Source organism: Saccopteryx bilineata, chromosome 1, assembly GCF_036850765.1.
Source record: "Saccopteryx bilineata isolate mSacBil1 chromosome 1, mSacBil1_pri_phased_curated, whole genome shotgun sequence".
Lineage (NCBI taxonomy): Eukaryota > Metazoa > Chordata > Mammalia > Chiroptera > Emballonuridae > Saccopteryx > Saccopteryx bilineata.
In genome coordinates this window covers 360,145,706-360,160,639 of record NC_089490.1, presented here as the reverse complement: position 1 = coordinate 360,160,639, position 14,934 = coordinate 360,145,706, and the positions used below count along the sequence as shown (strand labels likewise).

General features: G+C 36.3%; 1 protein-coding gene across 5 annotated transcripts in view; it reads left to right on the top strand.

Annotated features, from left to right (window-relative positions):
* Nucleotides 1-14,934, top strand: part of BTBD10 (BTB domain containing 10) — a 110,421-nt gene that overhangs the window by 89,995 nt on the left and 5,492 nt on the right. For all 5 annotated transcript variants that reach the window (XM_066251004.1, XM_066251005.1, XM_066251006.1 and 2 more), the window contains exons 4-6: nt 2,065-2,167; nt 4,189-4,309; nt 12,298-12,495. In XM_066251004.1, coding sequence (XP_066107101.1) covers nt 2,065-2,167; nt 4,189-4,309; nt 12,298-12,495 — 422 coding nt within the window. The remainder of the gene's footprint in view (nt 1-2,064; nt 2,168-4,188; nt 4,310-12,297; nt 12,496-14,934) is intronic.

Sequence of the window (14,934 nt, the reverse complement as noted above, 5' to 3'; positions counted from 1 at the left end):
TGTCAATACTTTATATTTTACCTATATTTTATTTATTTATTTATTTTTTAAAATTTATTCATTTTAGATAGGAGAGAGAGTGAGAAAGAGAAAGAAAAAGGGAGGGGGGGAGGAGCAGGAAGTATCAATTCCCATATGTGCCTTGACCAGACAAGTGCAGGGTTTTGAACCGGCGACCTCAGTGTTCCCAGGCTGATGCTTTATCCACTTTATCACCACAGGTCAGGTGTTACCTATATTTTAAATAAACAGTTTAAAAGTAGGCATTTGATATTTGGCTTCAGCTGTTAGGCTATTTTTTCTTTATAAAGCAAAACCAAATCAGAGATTTGTGTGTGTGTGTCCATATTGATCTGAAAAGTAGTTCTCTCCTTTTGTAAAAAGTATTTTCTCAAATACTTTTTCAAGTATTTAGGAAAATTTGATTCCTAAAAGATTCTTTTTTATATCAATGAAAGCTTCTTTTCATTTGAATTGACCAAAGCATATCTTTGGGGATAGAAATTAATATTCATGGGAACTGTAAAAAGCAGTTGGCCTTCTTTTAGAAACTGATATATAAAAAGCTTTTTGTTCTTTATAGGTTTATGTGTTATAACAAAAGGGGGAACCATTTACGTTGGGAAATTGTTGAGTAGAATACTTATATTGGTCATATTTACTTAAATAATGGTAGTATCAGATTCAGAGGTTCTACTTTTTCTTTCATGTAGTTAAGAAAATTTAAGGATTTTTATTCAGATATTATATTTTCCTAATTTTTTTCCTGTTAGAATGTCCCATCTTTTATGAAAAGATAAAGGTAACAGATGGTACATATGCCCTAATTTATGAAAATAAAACATTGGTATACCTTTGGCAGCACTCCCAAATTTGTTTTGAAATTGTGTGGTCAGTGAAATGTTCAAATCTGGAAATCTCTGGATTAGATGTTTTGACAGAGGTTTTATTTCCTTTAATCATAATTTAAATTTTTTCTTGGGAGTAATGCATTAAATTTTTCATTTAGAGGGACATATTTTGCAAATTGCCTCTTTTCTAAATGGTTATTGTTAAAGGCCAGTAACATGACCTGAAAAAAATATAAGTCCATTTGTGTTTTTCTGATGTATAAATTAAGAGCTTTTTACTCATTTGTTTAAACTTTTTATTCTTAAGTTCTTCATTCCTCTCTACCCCAGCATTTGATTGCTTGTTTTTCAATTCTAGGATTCAAATGTAAGAATTATGAGCTAGATATTTTACATTTGTAGTGAAGATTGTGAAAAGTAAAACAACTAAACTGCTTATGCTATCTTACTTTTTCCTAGTTTAGATTACTGTATGTGCTGCGTTATTGTATTACTTTTGCAAAAAAGATGTCAGTTTTAAGGAAAAGGCATAAACAACATGGTTTTCCCTTTTTCTTTTTTTGTTTTCCTTCCTGGTAAGATTAGTATAGAAGTGACCTTTCTCCCTTGACTAATTTATATTTTCTTTTTCCTAAAGGAGGGGCTGGAAATTTCTTTCTGAATTTCGTCAGTTGATAGATATTGTTTCTTATAGGGAATCTACAGGGGTGGGCAAAAGTCAGTTTACATTTCTAATTCAAATAATACTATACAATAATTAACAATAATAATATGAGAATATACTTTGTGTTTCACATACTCAAAACTGTAAACCTATGTTTGTGCATTCCTCAACAACTGTCCTTTCCATCAAAAAAGGAATATTTTAAATATTTTTTTGTTAATTGTTTGCCAGAATAAATTTTTTAAAATTATTTTGTTCATTTTAGTGAGAGAGAAAAGGAGAGAGAGAGAGATAGAGAGGGAGGGGGAACATCCATCTGTTCCTGTACGTGTCCTGACCGGGAATCGAAGCAGCAACCTCTGTGCTTCAGGACAACGTTCTAACCAACTGAGCTGTCCGGCCAGGGCCAGAATGAATTTCTGATAAAAAATTTTGAACTAATTTAATATTATAATTTAGTACCTAAATTATAATTCCTTTTTAGTTTTGTGCATGAAATCAGTATTCTGTTGAAGCATCCATTTATTTCTTAATTATTTACTGTTATAGGATGTTTGGATCTGGCAGAGAACATAACTTTACACGACCCAATGAGAAGGGAGAGTATGAAGTAGCAGAGGGAATTGGCTCCACTGTATTTCGAGCTATTCTGGTAAGTTCTTGTTTCTTATGTGTTTTGACTTAATCATATGACCCCTCCTTGTTAAGTAATTGAATTGAAATCAGAGTTCAATTTGGGTATCTTTGTGGAGGTATACAGGACATTAGAGTTTTAAAAAATACCATTTAATTCATCTTTGTTTTAGTACAAAAAATAATATAAATAAGTGAATTTTATGACCTTTGGGTCATAGTGGATGTTTCATCTCTTAGGTCTGCATAGGCAGTTCTTTCAGGGGCTTAATGTCAACATATATGGAGTCATATTACTACTCTCTCCTTAATTCTCTTATGTAAAATAAGTCAATCATTTTTGCTACCTGAGAATGAATGTGGCTACTTGAATCTAATATTTTATTGCACATAAGTAGCAATATGGGCATTTATGAACATTTAAAATTAATCTCTGAAATGTATTTGTTAACATCTTTGTTTTAAACATTTATTTTTATTTTATTTTATATTTTTAGTGAGAGAAGGGGAGATAGACTCCCACCATGTGCCCCCACCGGGATCCACCTGGCAAGCCCACTAGGGGACGATGCTCAAGCCCATCTGGGGTGTTGCTCCTTTACAACCAGAGCCATTTTTTAGCACCTGAGGAGGAGGCCATGGAGCCATCCTCAGTACCTGGGCTATCTCGCCCTAATCAAGCCATGCTGCAGGAGGGGAGGGGAGAGAGAGAAAAGCAAGAGGGGGAGGGGTAGAGAAGCAGATGGGCTCTTCTCCTGTGTGCTCTGACTGGGAATTAAACCCAGGACTTCCACACGCTGGGCCAATGCTCTACCACTGAGCCAACTGGCCAGAGCTATTTTTATTTTTAAGTTTTAAACTTATTTTTGAGGAATATTTGAATTATTATTAAAGTCCCTACTTATAATTCAAATTATAGATAAAATTTGATTATAGTGTGTGAGTTTATGGCACAGTTTCGGAGGAATAGAGGAGGGAGGACCCTGAGGTACAGGACTGGAAAAGTATAGTTGACCCTTGAACAATATGGGTTTTAACTGATTGGTTCCACTTATATGCAAGTTTTTTTCAATAAATAATATAGATGCATTTTCTCATCCGTATGGTTTTGTCAGTAACTTTCTTTAGCTGTATTATAAGAATACAGTATATAGTATCTATACCATACAAAATGTGTTGACTCTGCTATTGGTAAGACTTCTGCTCAGAGCAGGCTATCATTAATTAAGTTTTGAGGGAGTCAAAAGTTATATGCAGATTTTTAATTGCATGGTTGGTAGGTACCCATAGCCTGGTGTTGTTCAAGGGTCAGTTGCTTTTGAGTGGGTTATTAGTACTCGGACAACCAGTTTTTAGTACCAAATCATGTCTTGTTTCCATTGATGCAGCAGCTCTAGAAACTGTGTTACTGTGGCTTTGAACCTAAAGAAGTTTGAGGCAGGTAACTAATTTTGGGGGAAGTGCTTCTTTCAGCTGCCAATACTTCCATTTAACTAACCCCCAATAGAGTTGAAAATCAGAAAAATTTTATAACTCATCTACAGAGTAACTTATTTGTAATTCTAGGGCCAGCCCTTAACAACATTTTAAGTAGATTTTTGAAATAATTGCTATTGATTCATTATAGTAATATAGGAAATCTCAAAAGATTTAGAAGAAAACTATCTAATTGTACATTCTGTTTTATATATTTTGACACTTGAATACGACTTTGAAGTCCCTTGCTAAGAACTTTGAATTTTGCTCAGTTTTCTAAGTAATATTTAAGGTAATTTAAAATGTTATTCAACTTTCTCAACTTAAAAAAAAAAGCTTAAAATTTTTATTGTAGTTATATAGAAAAATAACACACAACAGGAAAATACATATGAATTAGCATGACATAATAGATGTATAAATAATGGGCAGACTTCAGTTCTTATCTCTGCTATTAAGTAGTTCTGTGACCTGGTGAGTCAGTGAACCAGTTTGGCATTAATAATAAATTTGGCTGCCTCATGTTCCAGATGTTTTATGCATTCTTGCCTTTTTTTTTTTTAGGATTACTATAAAACAGGAGTAATTCGTTGTCCTGATGGTATATCTATTCCTGAACTGAGAGAAGCATGCGACTATCTTTGTATTTCTTTTGAATATAGTACTATTAAATGTAGAGATCTCAGTAAGTATGCTGTTTTGTATGTGAATAGTTTATAGAGTTACAGTGTATTGGAATGAAAAGCCTGATATAGTGCTGTTTATCTAGACTTCAAATATTTGTTTAACTGAATTGTAAAGCATTCTAGTAACATAACGATTATTTGTGGAAGTTTATAGAGATGTTGATAATCTCCTTGTGTAATTTTCTAAAAACTTTCTTCAACTTATAATTTATTTATTTATTTTGATAGACTCTTCTAGATTTTCTCATTGACTATTTCCTCTATAATTTGTTGCTAGTCTTTTATCTCTGCTTGCGAGCCCTGGCTTTGGTGAAATGTGGTATTTGGCTTAATTTCTCAGATCAAATTTTTAAATGTGATTTTTACTTAACATGTAAGATAATATTCTGAGCCACTATGGAAGATAGAAATAATTTTCAAAAACAGTATTTGTCATTAAGGATTTTAGCTTGAATACCTAGCCCTCATTTGTGCAAAAGGAAAGGTAAGAGACTTTGTTCAAGAACTTCAAAAACAGTCTCAGAACAAGGTCTAGAACTTTGGAACCCTAACTCTTTGATGATATTCTCCCCTCACAACCTTCTCAGCTCCTTGCTGATTTCACCATTATGTCATGCCTAAGAAGAAAAGGTGATTATATACAGAAAAGTCAGAATAGTATATGCAAATTATCAAATGTTGACTTGGATATTAAGTGGTTAGAGAAATTCAGAAGGCAGAGGGGTTATTTTGGGCTAGAGGGTTTGGTAAAGAGTTCAGAGGATTCAGGTAGTAAAGAAAATAGCTGGTGGTGGTGTAGTGGATAGAGCGTCGACCCGAAACACTGAGGTTCCAGGTTTGAAAATCCCAAGATTGCTGGCTTGAGTATAAGATCATCAACATGATCTCAAGGTTGCTGGCTCGAGCCCTAAGGTTCCTGGCTTGAAATTTAAGGTCTCTGGCTTGAGCAAGGGGTCACTGACTCAGCTTGATCCAGTTACCTGGTCAAGGTAATATGCCCCCCCCCCCCCCCCGTCAAAGCATGTATGAGAAGCAATCGATGAACAACCAAAACTAAGCAACTACAAGTTAATGCTTCTCATCTCCTTTTCCTCCCTCTCTCCTTTCTTCTCTCTCTCTTTCTCTCTCTCTCAAAATAAATAAATAAATAAGAATAGGAATAATTTAGAAAGAGTAGAATAAGGAGGTCATTCTGGGAATTTTGGAGTAAAGATGCAAAAGATACTTTGGAAGTGACCTAGTTGGAGCAGACTTTATATCAGGACCATAAGGAGACAGGAATAAATAGGTGGGCCAGATTATGGAAGGTTCTTATTGTTTTTTCATTTTTTTTTCATATAATAGTGGGAAGCTGTTTTTAAAGTTTCCTACACATGGTTATAGTCTTGTGTTAGCCCTAGACATAATGGTTATCTTTATTTGATTACCTAAACTCAACACTAGCTTGGCAGAGTGGTGTCATACCTTCTCAAAGATAGATGTGTTGGGAACTGTGAATGGCACCTCATATACTTAAATATAACTATCCTTCTTGGTGCTCAGTTATGCTCTAACTCAGAGAATGAGTGGCCTGAGTAAGTCTCTCCCTAAGTACCATTGTATTTTTGCCAAACATTCCTTCAAGTGTTCATAAAAATATAAGTAGTTGGGATAAAGCAGTGGATGGTCCAGCTCTGAGACCATTTCTCTGTGAGTGATATTTAAAAGTTACAAATCAAATAGTTGGACAGCTGGAACATATACCTGTAAACTTGAACAACATTGCTTTTTTTTCACATCTTAAAATGTGTGTTTTAGTTGAGATCATGAGCATTTATTTTTCTAATTATAGATCCTGGACTTTAACTAGTGTTTTATATTCATGGGACCAGTTTAGTTTACTTCATATAATTAGATGTTAAATTTTGGTGATTGTCAGATTAAAAAATACTAGAATTTCTTAAGATGATTTGGATTTTAGTTCTGTAATCCTTTGGACATAGTTTACCTTATCATTTTTAAGTTCCATCTATTTGCTATGGAATTAAAGGTTAAGAGTTTTTATGTAAAATATATATAGTATGGTTTTTCCAGACTTCTGACTTAAATAATACTTGTAATTATTTCTAAATTACTTATAAAAAATGTTACTAAAAATTTAGAGATTCTCATAGACTATTAAAACTATATAGAATATGAAGAGATAAAAATAATCTTATAAAAATATAAAAGGATACTGCGGGTGTAAATTTGAGCCCAAAAAATGAATTTTTTTCTGCAAGTAAATGCATTTTAAACTAAAGTGTCTAAGTTTATCTCTTTAAAAAAATAATGACAAGTAATAAATGTTTTATTGAATAGAGTTCTAGGTTTCTTGGGCAAGTGACTTAAAACCTTGTTTCTTAGTTTCCCCATCTTTAAAATGGAGACAGTACTGTAATGCTTATCTCACTGGGTTGTTGTGAAGATTAAATGAACAGTGCTTAACACAGTGTTAAATAAGGGTTTGCTTAAGAAATAAGGTAGCAAAATTAGAAAATAAAGGTAAATTAAAAGAAAAATATTAGAGTCATATTGTATGTGCTATTTTATATTTGCACATGGAAATATATTGTGAATAACTAATTAGTAAATATTTTTAAATAACAGCTTGCTTAATGGCTACACAGTAACCAACTATTTTCTGCATTTTTATTGAGCGCTCACTTTATACCAAGTATTAGGTTTATGAAAGGCAACAAAGATAAGGTCACTGCTCTCATGATGCTTGTAGTATAGTGAGGAAGACAGAAAAGTTATATTTTGGTTTAGAGGAAGAATAGAATGCTAAATGAGCTTGTAGGAACAGTAAGTACCTAACTCAGCTCTGGGGTGTTGAGGAAGCTTTCTGGAGGAAAGGGGAGAGAAAGTATGTTCCAAGCAGAAGGAGTGGTATGTTCAGAGGTAAGGTTAGTACAGCAAGGGACTGATTGACTGCTCAATCTTCTGTCATGGTATTTATCATGGAGTGAAGGAAATCTATGGTAAATAGTAGCTCCCCAACTAGGCTGTAAATTTCTTTAGTGTACACATTCTTTTCCTAGGCAAGCACTATAGCCCAGAAGAGGTTTTGAGAAACAGAGCTGAACTCAGAAATGAAGGCCTAGGGCTAAAAGAAATTAAAATACAGTGGACTAGTGAAGTTTGAAATACCTGTTAGACATCCAAGTGAAAGTAGAAGTGTTGAGTGGGACATCTTTATTATATGCGGCTTAAGTGTCTGTTTGTCGCTGATAGCTTATTGGTTGCTTGCGTAACTACTAGCCAATGGGGGGAAGTTGCCACGGCATTCAAATAGTCCCGCCTTCTGGCATGCCACCTCACAAATTGAGGTTAAAGATTGGAGCAATTATTATGCTGTTAAGAAATCTTAACACCAGAAGGGGTCTTTGCAATGGTAGAAGACTAGAGGTTCTCCAATTGAAAAATAATGTCATAATAGCTAAATCTTTGGCTCCTCTAAAGGTGAAATACATGTCATTCCAAGAATTGATTTGGCTCCATCTCAAACAGGGTTGCCATTTCAATTGAGACGTAGACAATTTCCTGTAAAACTTGCCTTTGCTATGACCATCAATAAGTCTCAGGGCCAAACGCTTAAGCGTGTTGGCATTTTTTTACCTGAGCCTGCATTTGGACACGGTCAACTTTAAGAGTTCGTGAAAGAATGGACGTAAAATTAAAAATAATTGATGGTCCTCTGCAAGGTGAGCTTAAAAATGATGGAAAGATCTACACAAGAAATGTTGTGTACAAAGAGATCTTTGACATGTGAATTAACATTTTATTATTTAAATCACCTTTATTTATTGAGCTAGCGGTGGCTCTTAAGAAATGTACCGCCAGTGGTTTCCTTCATTGCACTCTACTTTAAGCAATTAAGCAAGAAGAAGGGGGAAACCCCGTGGGGCACTGTATACTATCTATAACCTCCTTTTTCACATAACAAGACTTTATGGAGGATTTGGGACTTTTATTCTAAGGATAGTACAAGCCATAAAATGTTTAAACTGGGAACACATAATTAGATCCTGCTGCTGTGGGGAAAATGAATTACAGCAGTCCTCCCTATATCTGAGGGAAATACATTCAAATGCCCTCAGTGGATCCCTGACACCGTGGATAGTACTGAATCTCATATATGTATATTCAATTTCTGTTCATGTCTTCCACCCACAAATTTAATGCCTTTTAACTAAGCATTTACTATATACTCTGTGGCTGTAACTTATACAATTTGAGGTATAACAGCAAAACTAGAGTGAATTTCTTTTTCCTTCTTCACAATTTCACAGAAGATTCCTTCTTACTGTAGACCTTATCAACCTCAGTATTTATTATTTTTTTTCCTTAAGTCAAGAACTTTCACTGTTTTACTTGAAGAAAATACTTTATGACTTCTCTTTGGCATATCTGATTGCCAGCATCGTACTCATGTATGGGACCATTATTGAATAAAGTAAGGGTGACTTGAGCACAAGCACTGCCATACTGCGACAGTAGACAGCTACTAGTAGCTAGTGGGAGGGTAGTTATGTAGTGTGGGTGTGCTGGACAAAAGGCTGATCCACATCCTGAGAGGGGCAGACCTGGACAGTATGAGATTTCATCATGCTGCTCAGAACAGCGTGCAATTTAAAATCCATCCATTGTTTATTTCTGGAATTTCTTTTTTTTTTTTTAATTATTATTTTTTTTAGTTTATTTGAGCCAAACTGATGACATATGCCTGGGAGCAAGGTCCTGAATGCTCCTGGTATTTTCCATTTAATATTTTTGGACCTTGGCTGACTCTGGGTAACTGAAATTGCAGAAGGTGAAACTATGGATAAGGGGGCACTGCTGTACAAGGGGCAAAAGCGAATGTTGAGAGACTTTAATCATAAGGTTTTACAGTAGTTTGTGTGAGAATTAATGATGACTTGGACTGTGATGGGGACAGTGGGAATGGAATGTGTTCTGTTTATTGCTATTTAACAAACCATTCCAGAAAGTATAATCATTTTTATTCTGTGGGTCAAGAATTCAGACAGGGTATACAACAGAGGTGGCTTGTCTGCTTTATAATGTCTGAGGCCTCGTCTTCTGAAAAATAGAAGTGTTGAGATGACTCAAAGACTGGGTTCATCTAGGACTGTCCAACAGAGTACCGATAGGCTTCTTCAGGCCTGGAGACTGGAGTGAGAGAGGAGGCATTTGGAGAGTGAGCATTCCCCAGACCAAGGCAGAACTGTAAGTCATGCACCATCATCTCTGCCATTTTCCCCTGGTTACTGGCAAGTCAGTATGACCTGCCTAGATAAAGGGGAGGAGAATTAGACTCCACCTCTTTAAAGGAGATGTGAAGGTCACATTGCATGAAAGCATGTGGCATAAGAGATTTTGCAGCTTTGGAAATGGAGAAGGAAATGACATAACTCTAGGTGTATTGAAGAGTGAACTTAGTAGCACTTGAGGAATGATTGACTTAAGAGAAAAAGAGGAATCAAGGATTCATTCCTTTATTCCACAAATATTTAAATGCCTATGCCTGTCGATGCCCAGCACACTCTTCGGAGATGACTCTAAGAACCTGAGCTAATGGTGATGCTATTTCCTGATTTTGAAAACACTGCAGAGAGATGTAGAGATGAGTCGACTCAACTTTGGATATATTGAGTGAGTTTGAGGTGCCTATGAGGTGGCATCCAAGTGGAGATAATCAGAAGGCAGTTGAATATAATGCATTTAGAATACAGAGCGCCCAATTAGTAGAATAATACATTTGGGAATTGTCAACATAAGGTGAGAGGACAAAAGAACTTAAAATTGTCCTGAGAAATACTAATTTAATGAATACCCAGAGGAGAAAGAGTTGGCAGTGACTAGAGAAAAACAGCCAGAGAGGAGAAAGGAAACCAATTGATGTCAAATTGCAAATTGGTGTCAGATTCTCAGGGATGAGAACATTTGACTAAGGGATGAGAGATTCAACCGAGAGGTCAAATAAGATTGGGGTCAAAAGATGTTCATTGTTGGACATAAATAGAAATGCAGTGGTTACCAGGGAGAGGGAGAAGGGGCACAGGGCGAGGGATGGGGGAACAGAAGGGACATAAATAGGGACAAATATAAGGTGACAGAGGATGTTTTGATTTTGGGTGATGGGTATACAACATACTTGACTGTCCAAATGACGTGGGGATGTTTGCCCAAAATCTATGTACTCTAGTTGACCAATGTTATCCTGTTAAATTTAACCATCTAAATTTATTTATTTATTTATTTATTTATTTATTTATTTATTTATTTATTTATTTTATAGAGGCAAAGAGAGAGTCAGAAAGAGGGATAGATAGGGCCAGACAGACAGGAACGGAGAGAGATGAGAAGCATCAATAATCAGTTTTTTGTTGTGACACCATAGTTGTTCATTGATTGCTTTCTCATATGTGCCTTGACCATGGGCCTTCAGCAGACCAAGTAACCCCTTGCTCGAGCCAGTGACCTTGGTTCCAAGCTGGTGAGCTTTGCTCAAACCAGATGAGCCCGCGCTCAAGCTGGTGACCTCGAGGTGTCGAACCTGGGTCCCTCTGCATCCCAGTCCAACGCTCTGTCCATTGCGCCACCACCTGGTCAGGCAATAAATATTTTTTTTAAAAAAGATGTTCATTGTCTTTAACGATCTAAAAGTCATTTGACGACTAAAGCGATAGCAGTTTTGAGGAGTAGTAAGTTTGGAAGCCAGATTGGAATTGGTCCAGAAATTAGATCAAAGAGAATGATATATCTAGTAGTTTGAGTATAAATGGAATTTAAAAAATGGAAAGTAGCCTATAGAGAGAAATGGTTAAAATAATAATATAGATTGTTAATTATTTAATCAGTCATTTATTGTTTTAATTATGTTATTAATAGTTATATATAATTAGAGAACATGTTGACATGTTGTGGGGGAAACATTCCCTTGGGAGACTGCAGATTTGAGTTCTAGTGTTCTTGTCTAATCCTCTCAGTAGTTCCTGAAATGGTAGAGCCTTAGGCAGGAGATAGGACATTGCCATTGAAGTAGAAGTAAAAGAACAAACATTAGTTCAGTTCAAGAAGTTGAGGTTGGTGGTTATGTTGATACTTAAGGAGGTGACGTGAAGTGTATCTTTAACCCTTCTCAGCGGTGAATGGTTTGCTGTGTGACTCTGTACCTCGGTGTATTGTGCTTGGTCTTGTGTGTGCCTTATCCCAAGCCAGCTGGCCCTTCTCATCTGCGCTCTTTCTACACTGAAATATTAATGCTGTTTGTGAATAATTTTCTGAGGAAGAAAATATGTGGGAGATGGAATATGGGAATTTTCTAGTTCACATTGATAATCTGAAAAATATCCATAATATCTACTTTAAGACATAAATGCATATACTGATGGAAAACAACATGATAAAAAAAATAATTTTCTGGGCTAGAGATGAGGGACAGGAGTGGATTTAGTTCTGACTTTGCAAATTAGTTTTGTAACCTTAGGCAGATTCCTTCACGGTGTTGGATGCTTGCTGTTGGATGGCTTTATTGGCCCTTTTTGATGTAAAATTCTACAGTTCCTTAAGAACTGTTCCTAGGAAAAGTTTTGTTGAACAAAGAATGACAACATTGTTTATAAGGTCCAAAAATAGATGCTGAACTAATCTGATGTTCTGTGTTGCTTCTGATTTTTTTCTGTCACCCCCAAAATTTGATGTCTTTTAAAAACTTACTTTTTAAAAGGTAGATATTAAGGATATTAATGATTTTAGAGAGAAAAGGAGGGAGGTAGTGGGGAGAAAGAGAGAAAGAATATCAACCTGTTCCACTTACTTATGCATTCATTGGTTGTTTCTTGTATGTGCCCCAAGTGGGGATCGAACCCTCAACCTTGGCGTACTGGGGCAGTGCTCTAACCAACTGAGCTACCCAGCCAGGGCTAAAAATATCAATAAATTTCTGTGGGTTTCATTTCAGGTGCCCTAATGCATGAGTTATCAAATGATGGTGCTCGTAGACAGTTTGAATTTTATCTAGAAGAAATGATCTTGCCTCTCATGGTAGCTAGTGCCCAGAGTGGAGAACGGGAATGCCACATCGTGGTGCTTACAGACGATGATGTGGTTGATTGGGATGAAGAGTATCCACCCCAGATGGGCGAAGAATATTCACAAAGTAAGTATTGTGGCATGTTTTCTCTCTCTTGAATCATTATAAATTCTGTTTCTTGTAATATTGATTAAAGGATAGTTTTTATAAAGAAAGTGCAGTGAACTCTTACCTATAGCAGAGGTCGGCAAACTATGGCCTGTGGGCCAAATCCAGCCTATTGCCTGTTTTTATCAAATTTTATGTATTGTCTGTGGTTGCTTTTGCGCTACAATGGCAGAGTTTAGTTGTTGCAACAGAGACCGCATGGCTCGCAAAGCCCAAAGTATTTACTGTCTGGCCCTTTACAGAGAAAGTGTGCCCACCCTTGACATGCACAGGGATAGTTTGCTCTTTGTTGAAAATCTGGATCTTGATGGTGTTTTTTCTTTGCATTTGGAAGCATCCTAGAGTAAGTAGATCATAAAAAATAAGCCATTTTTTAAAGCAAATTTTTATTTGTATAGAAAATGGAGAAACTTCAATTCATTAATTTCTTAGGTACTCCTTTTTTTTTTTTTTGTATTTTTCTGAAGCTGGAAACGGGGAGAGACAGACAGACTCCCGCATGCGCCTGACCAGGATCCACCCGGCACACCCACCAGGGGCGATGCTCTGCCCCTTGGGGGGGGGTCGCTCTGCCGCGGCTAGAGCCACTATAGCGCCTGGGGCAGAGGCCAAGGAGCCATCCCCAGCGCCCGGGCCATCTTTGCTCCAATGGAGCCTTGGCTGCGGGAGGGGAAGAGACAGACAGAGAGGAAGGGGGGGGGGTGGAGAAGCAAATGGGCGCTTCTCCTATGTGCCCTGGCCGGGAATCAAACCCGGGTCCCCCTGAGGCCGACGCTCTACTGCTGAGCCAACCGGCCAGGGCCAGGTACTCCTTTTTTAAATGTCATGTAGATCAAAAGCTTGTAATGATTTTTTCCCATTTTACTTACCCTTTTCTAAAAACAAAACAGATTCTTAAGTGGTATTCTTTTTGACTTCTAAAGATTTTCAAATATTACTTTAACACCAATTATGGTAACACTTTCAGAGTTTATATTGAGATGTTTTTGTTGCATGATGTACTTAAGTGAGTGTTGTGATTCTTTTGTGGTCAGTGGTTGTAATAGACATTTCTGTTGCTATTTCCTCATTCTAGGCTCTTTGCTGAAAATGGTTTTCTATAATAATGTGTGGAGTAAAAAGTTGAACAAAACACAAGAAACATGGAGGATTACCAAAAATTATAAAGGAATGAATTTATAATTTGTATTTTAGTTTTCAGGAAGTTTGACTTGGAAAGAGTAGAGCCAACCAGAGACCACAGAAATGACATGTTAGTGATGTAGAGATAATACACTTGACTTTTCCTTCATTATTCAACTTCCCATTTCAGTGTTTTTTGGTTTGTTTTCATGTTGGTTTTTTTTTCAAGCTTTGAAGCTTAAAAGGACTGAAAACATTTTTACTTAATTTGTCTAAATGTTTCATTTGTGCCAAAATGTTTCAACCTAAAGAAGATTCATTTGAGGAGACAGAGATAGCCTCTTCAGCCCAGTTTTCCTAAATGTGACATTATGACACCATTTATTCTGAGATGTCAGAAAAATAATTTATTTTAAGTTATCAGTAATCTTAAGGATATAGTTAATAATCACAAATTCACTCCATGAGTAACATCTGTATACGTATTTTCCTTTTATTGGCTCTTAAACCAGCATGTTTGGTTTGTGAGTGTTTTTTTCTTTTTTTGAAAAAACCTTTGCAGTTCACCTTTTAAGGGAGATAACTCCACCTGAAAGAGAGAAGGCGAGGAAGGTCCATCAGTCTAACTCCCTGAAGTTCCCAGCACATTTGGAAGACTCAACATGTTGTCAGTGGAATGTCCTTTGCAAAGCCAGTTTGCTCTAAACAGACTAACCTAGGCAGAACATGCTCGAATCTGCCATTTTTAACATCAGTATTAAATGGGGCTGTTCGCCTGAATGGAAAACAGTTTGTGGGGGAGGGTCTTTTCCTTTTTGGGGAGTTATTAATAGTTGCTCAATCCATGAAATGTAAGATGTATCCATTTTGTACTCTGACAAAGTGTTTCTTCCCCCTTTCCAGATGAGGCCTTGTAGGCATTGTAGCAAAGTCCTTTACTTTGCCTGCTTGATAATGATATGATCCTGATATCTTCTTTTGGTCCTCTTCCTTGAAGAAATTGGGGCAGATCCTATTCCAATAAGTTTATATATGATATATCTTTCAGAAGGAGATTCTTCCTATGGATTGGGTTACCTGATTGGTTATTAAAGCTTTTCTTGTTTCAACTTAAGTATTGCTTATACATTAACTGTACTGAATTGTCCTGTCATGTTGGCTAGTCATCCTTTGGCATCACTGCATCCACTATTTGGGCTTTTAGGGGTGTCAGCCCCATTTGATGATCAAGATAAATTTTTTATATCCAAGAACTTTGATTTTAAGAATATGTTT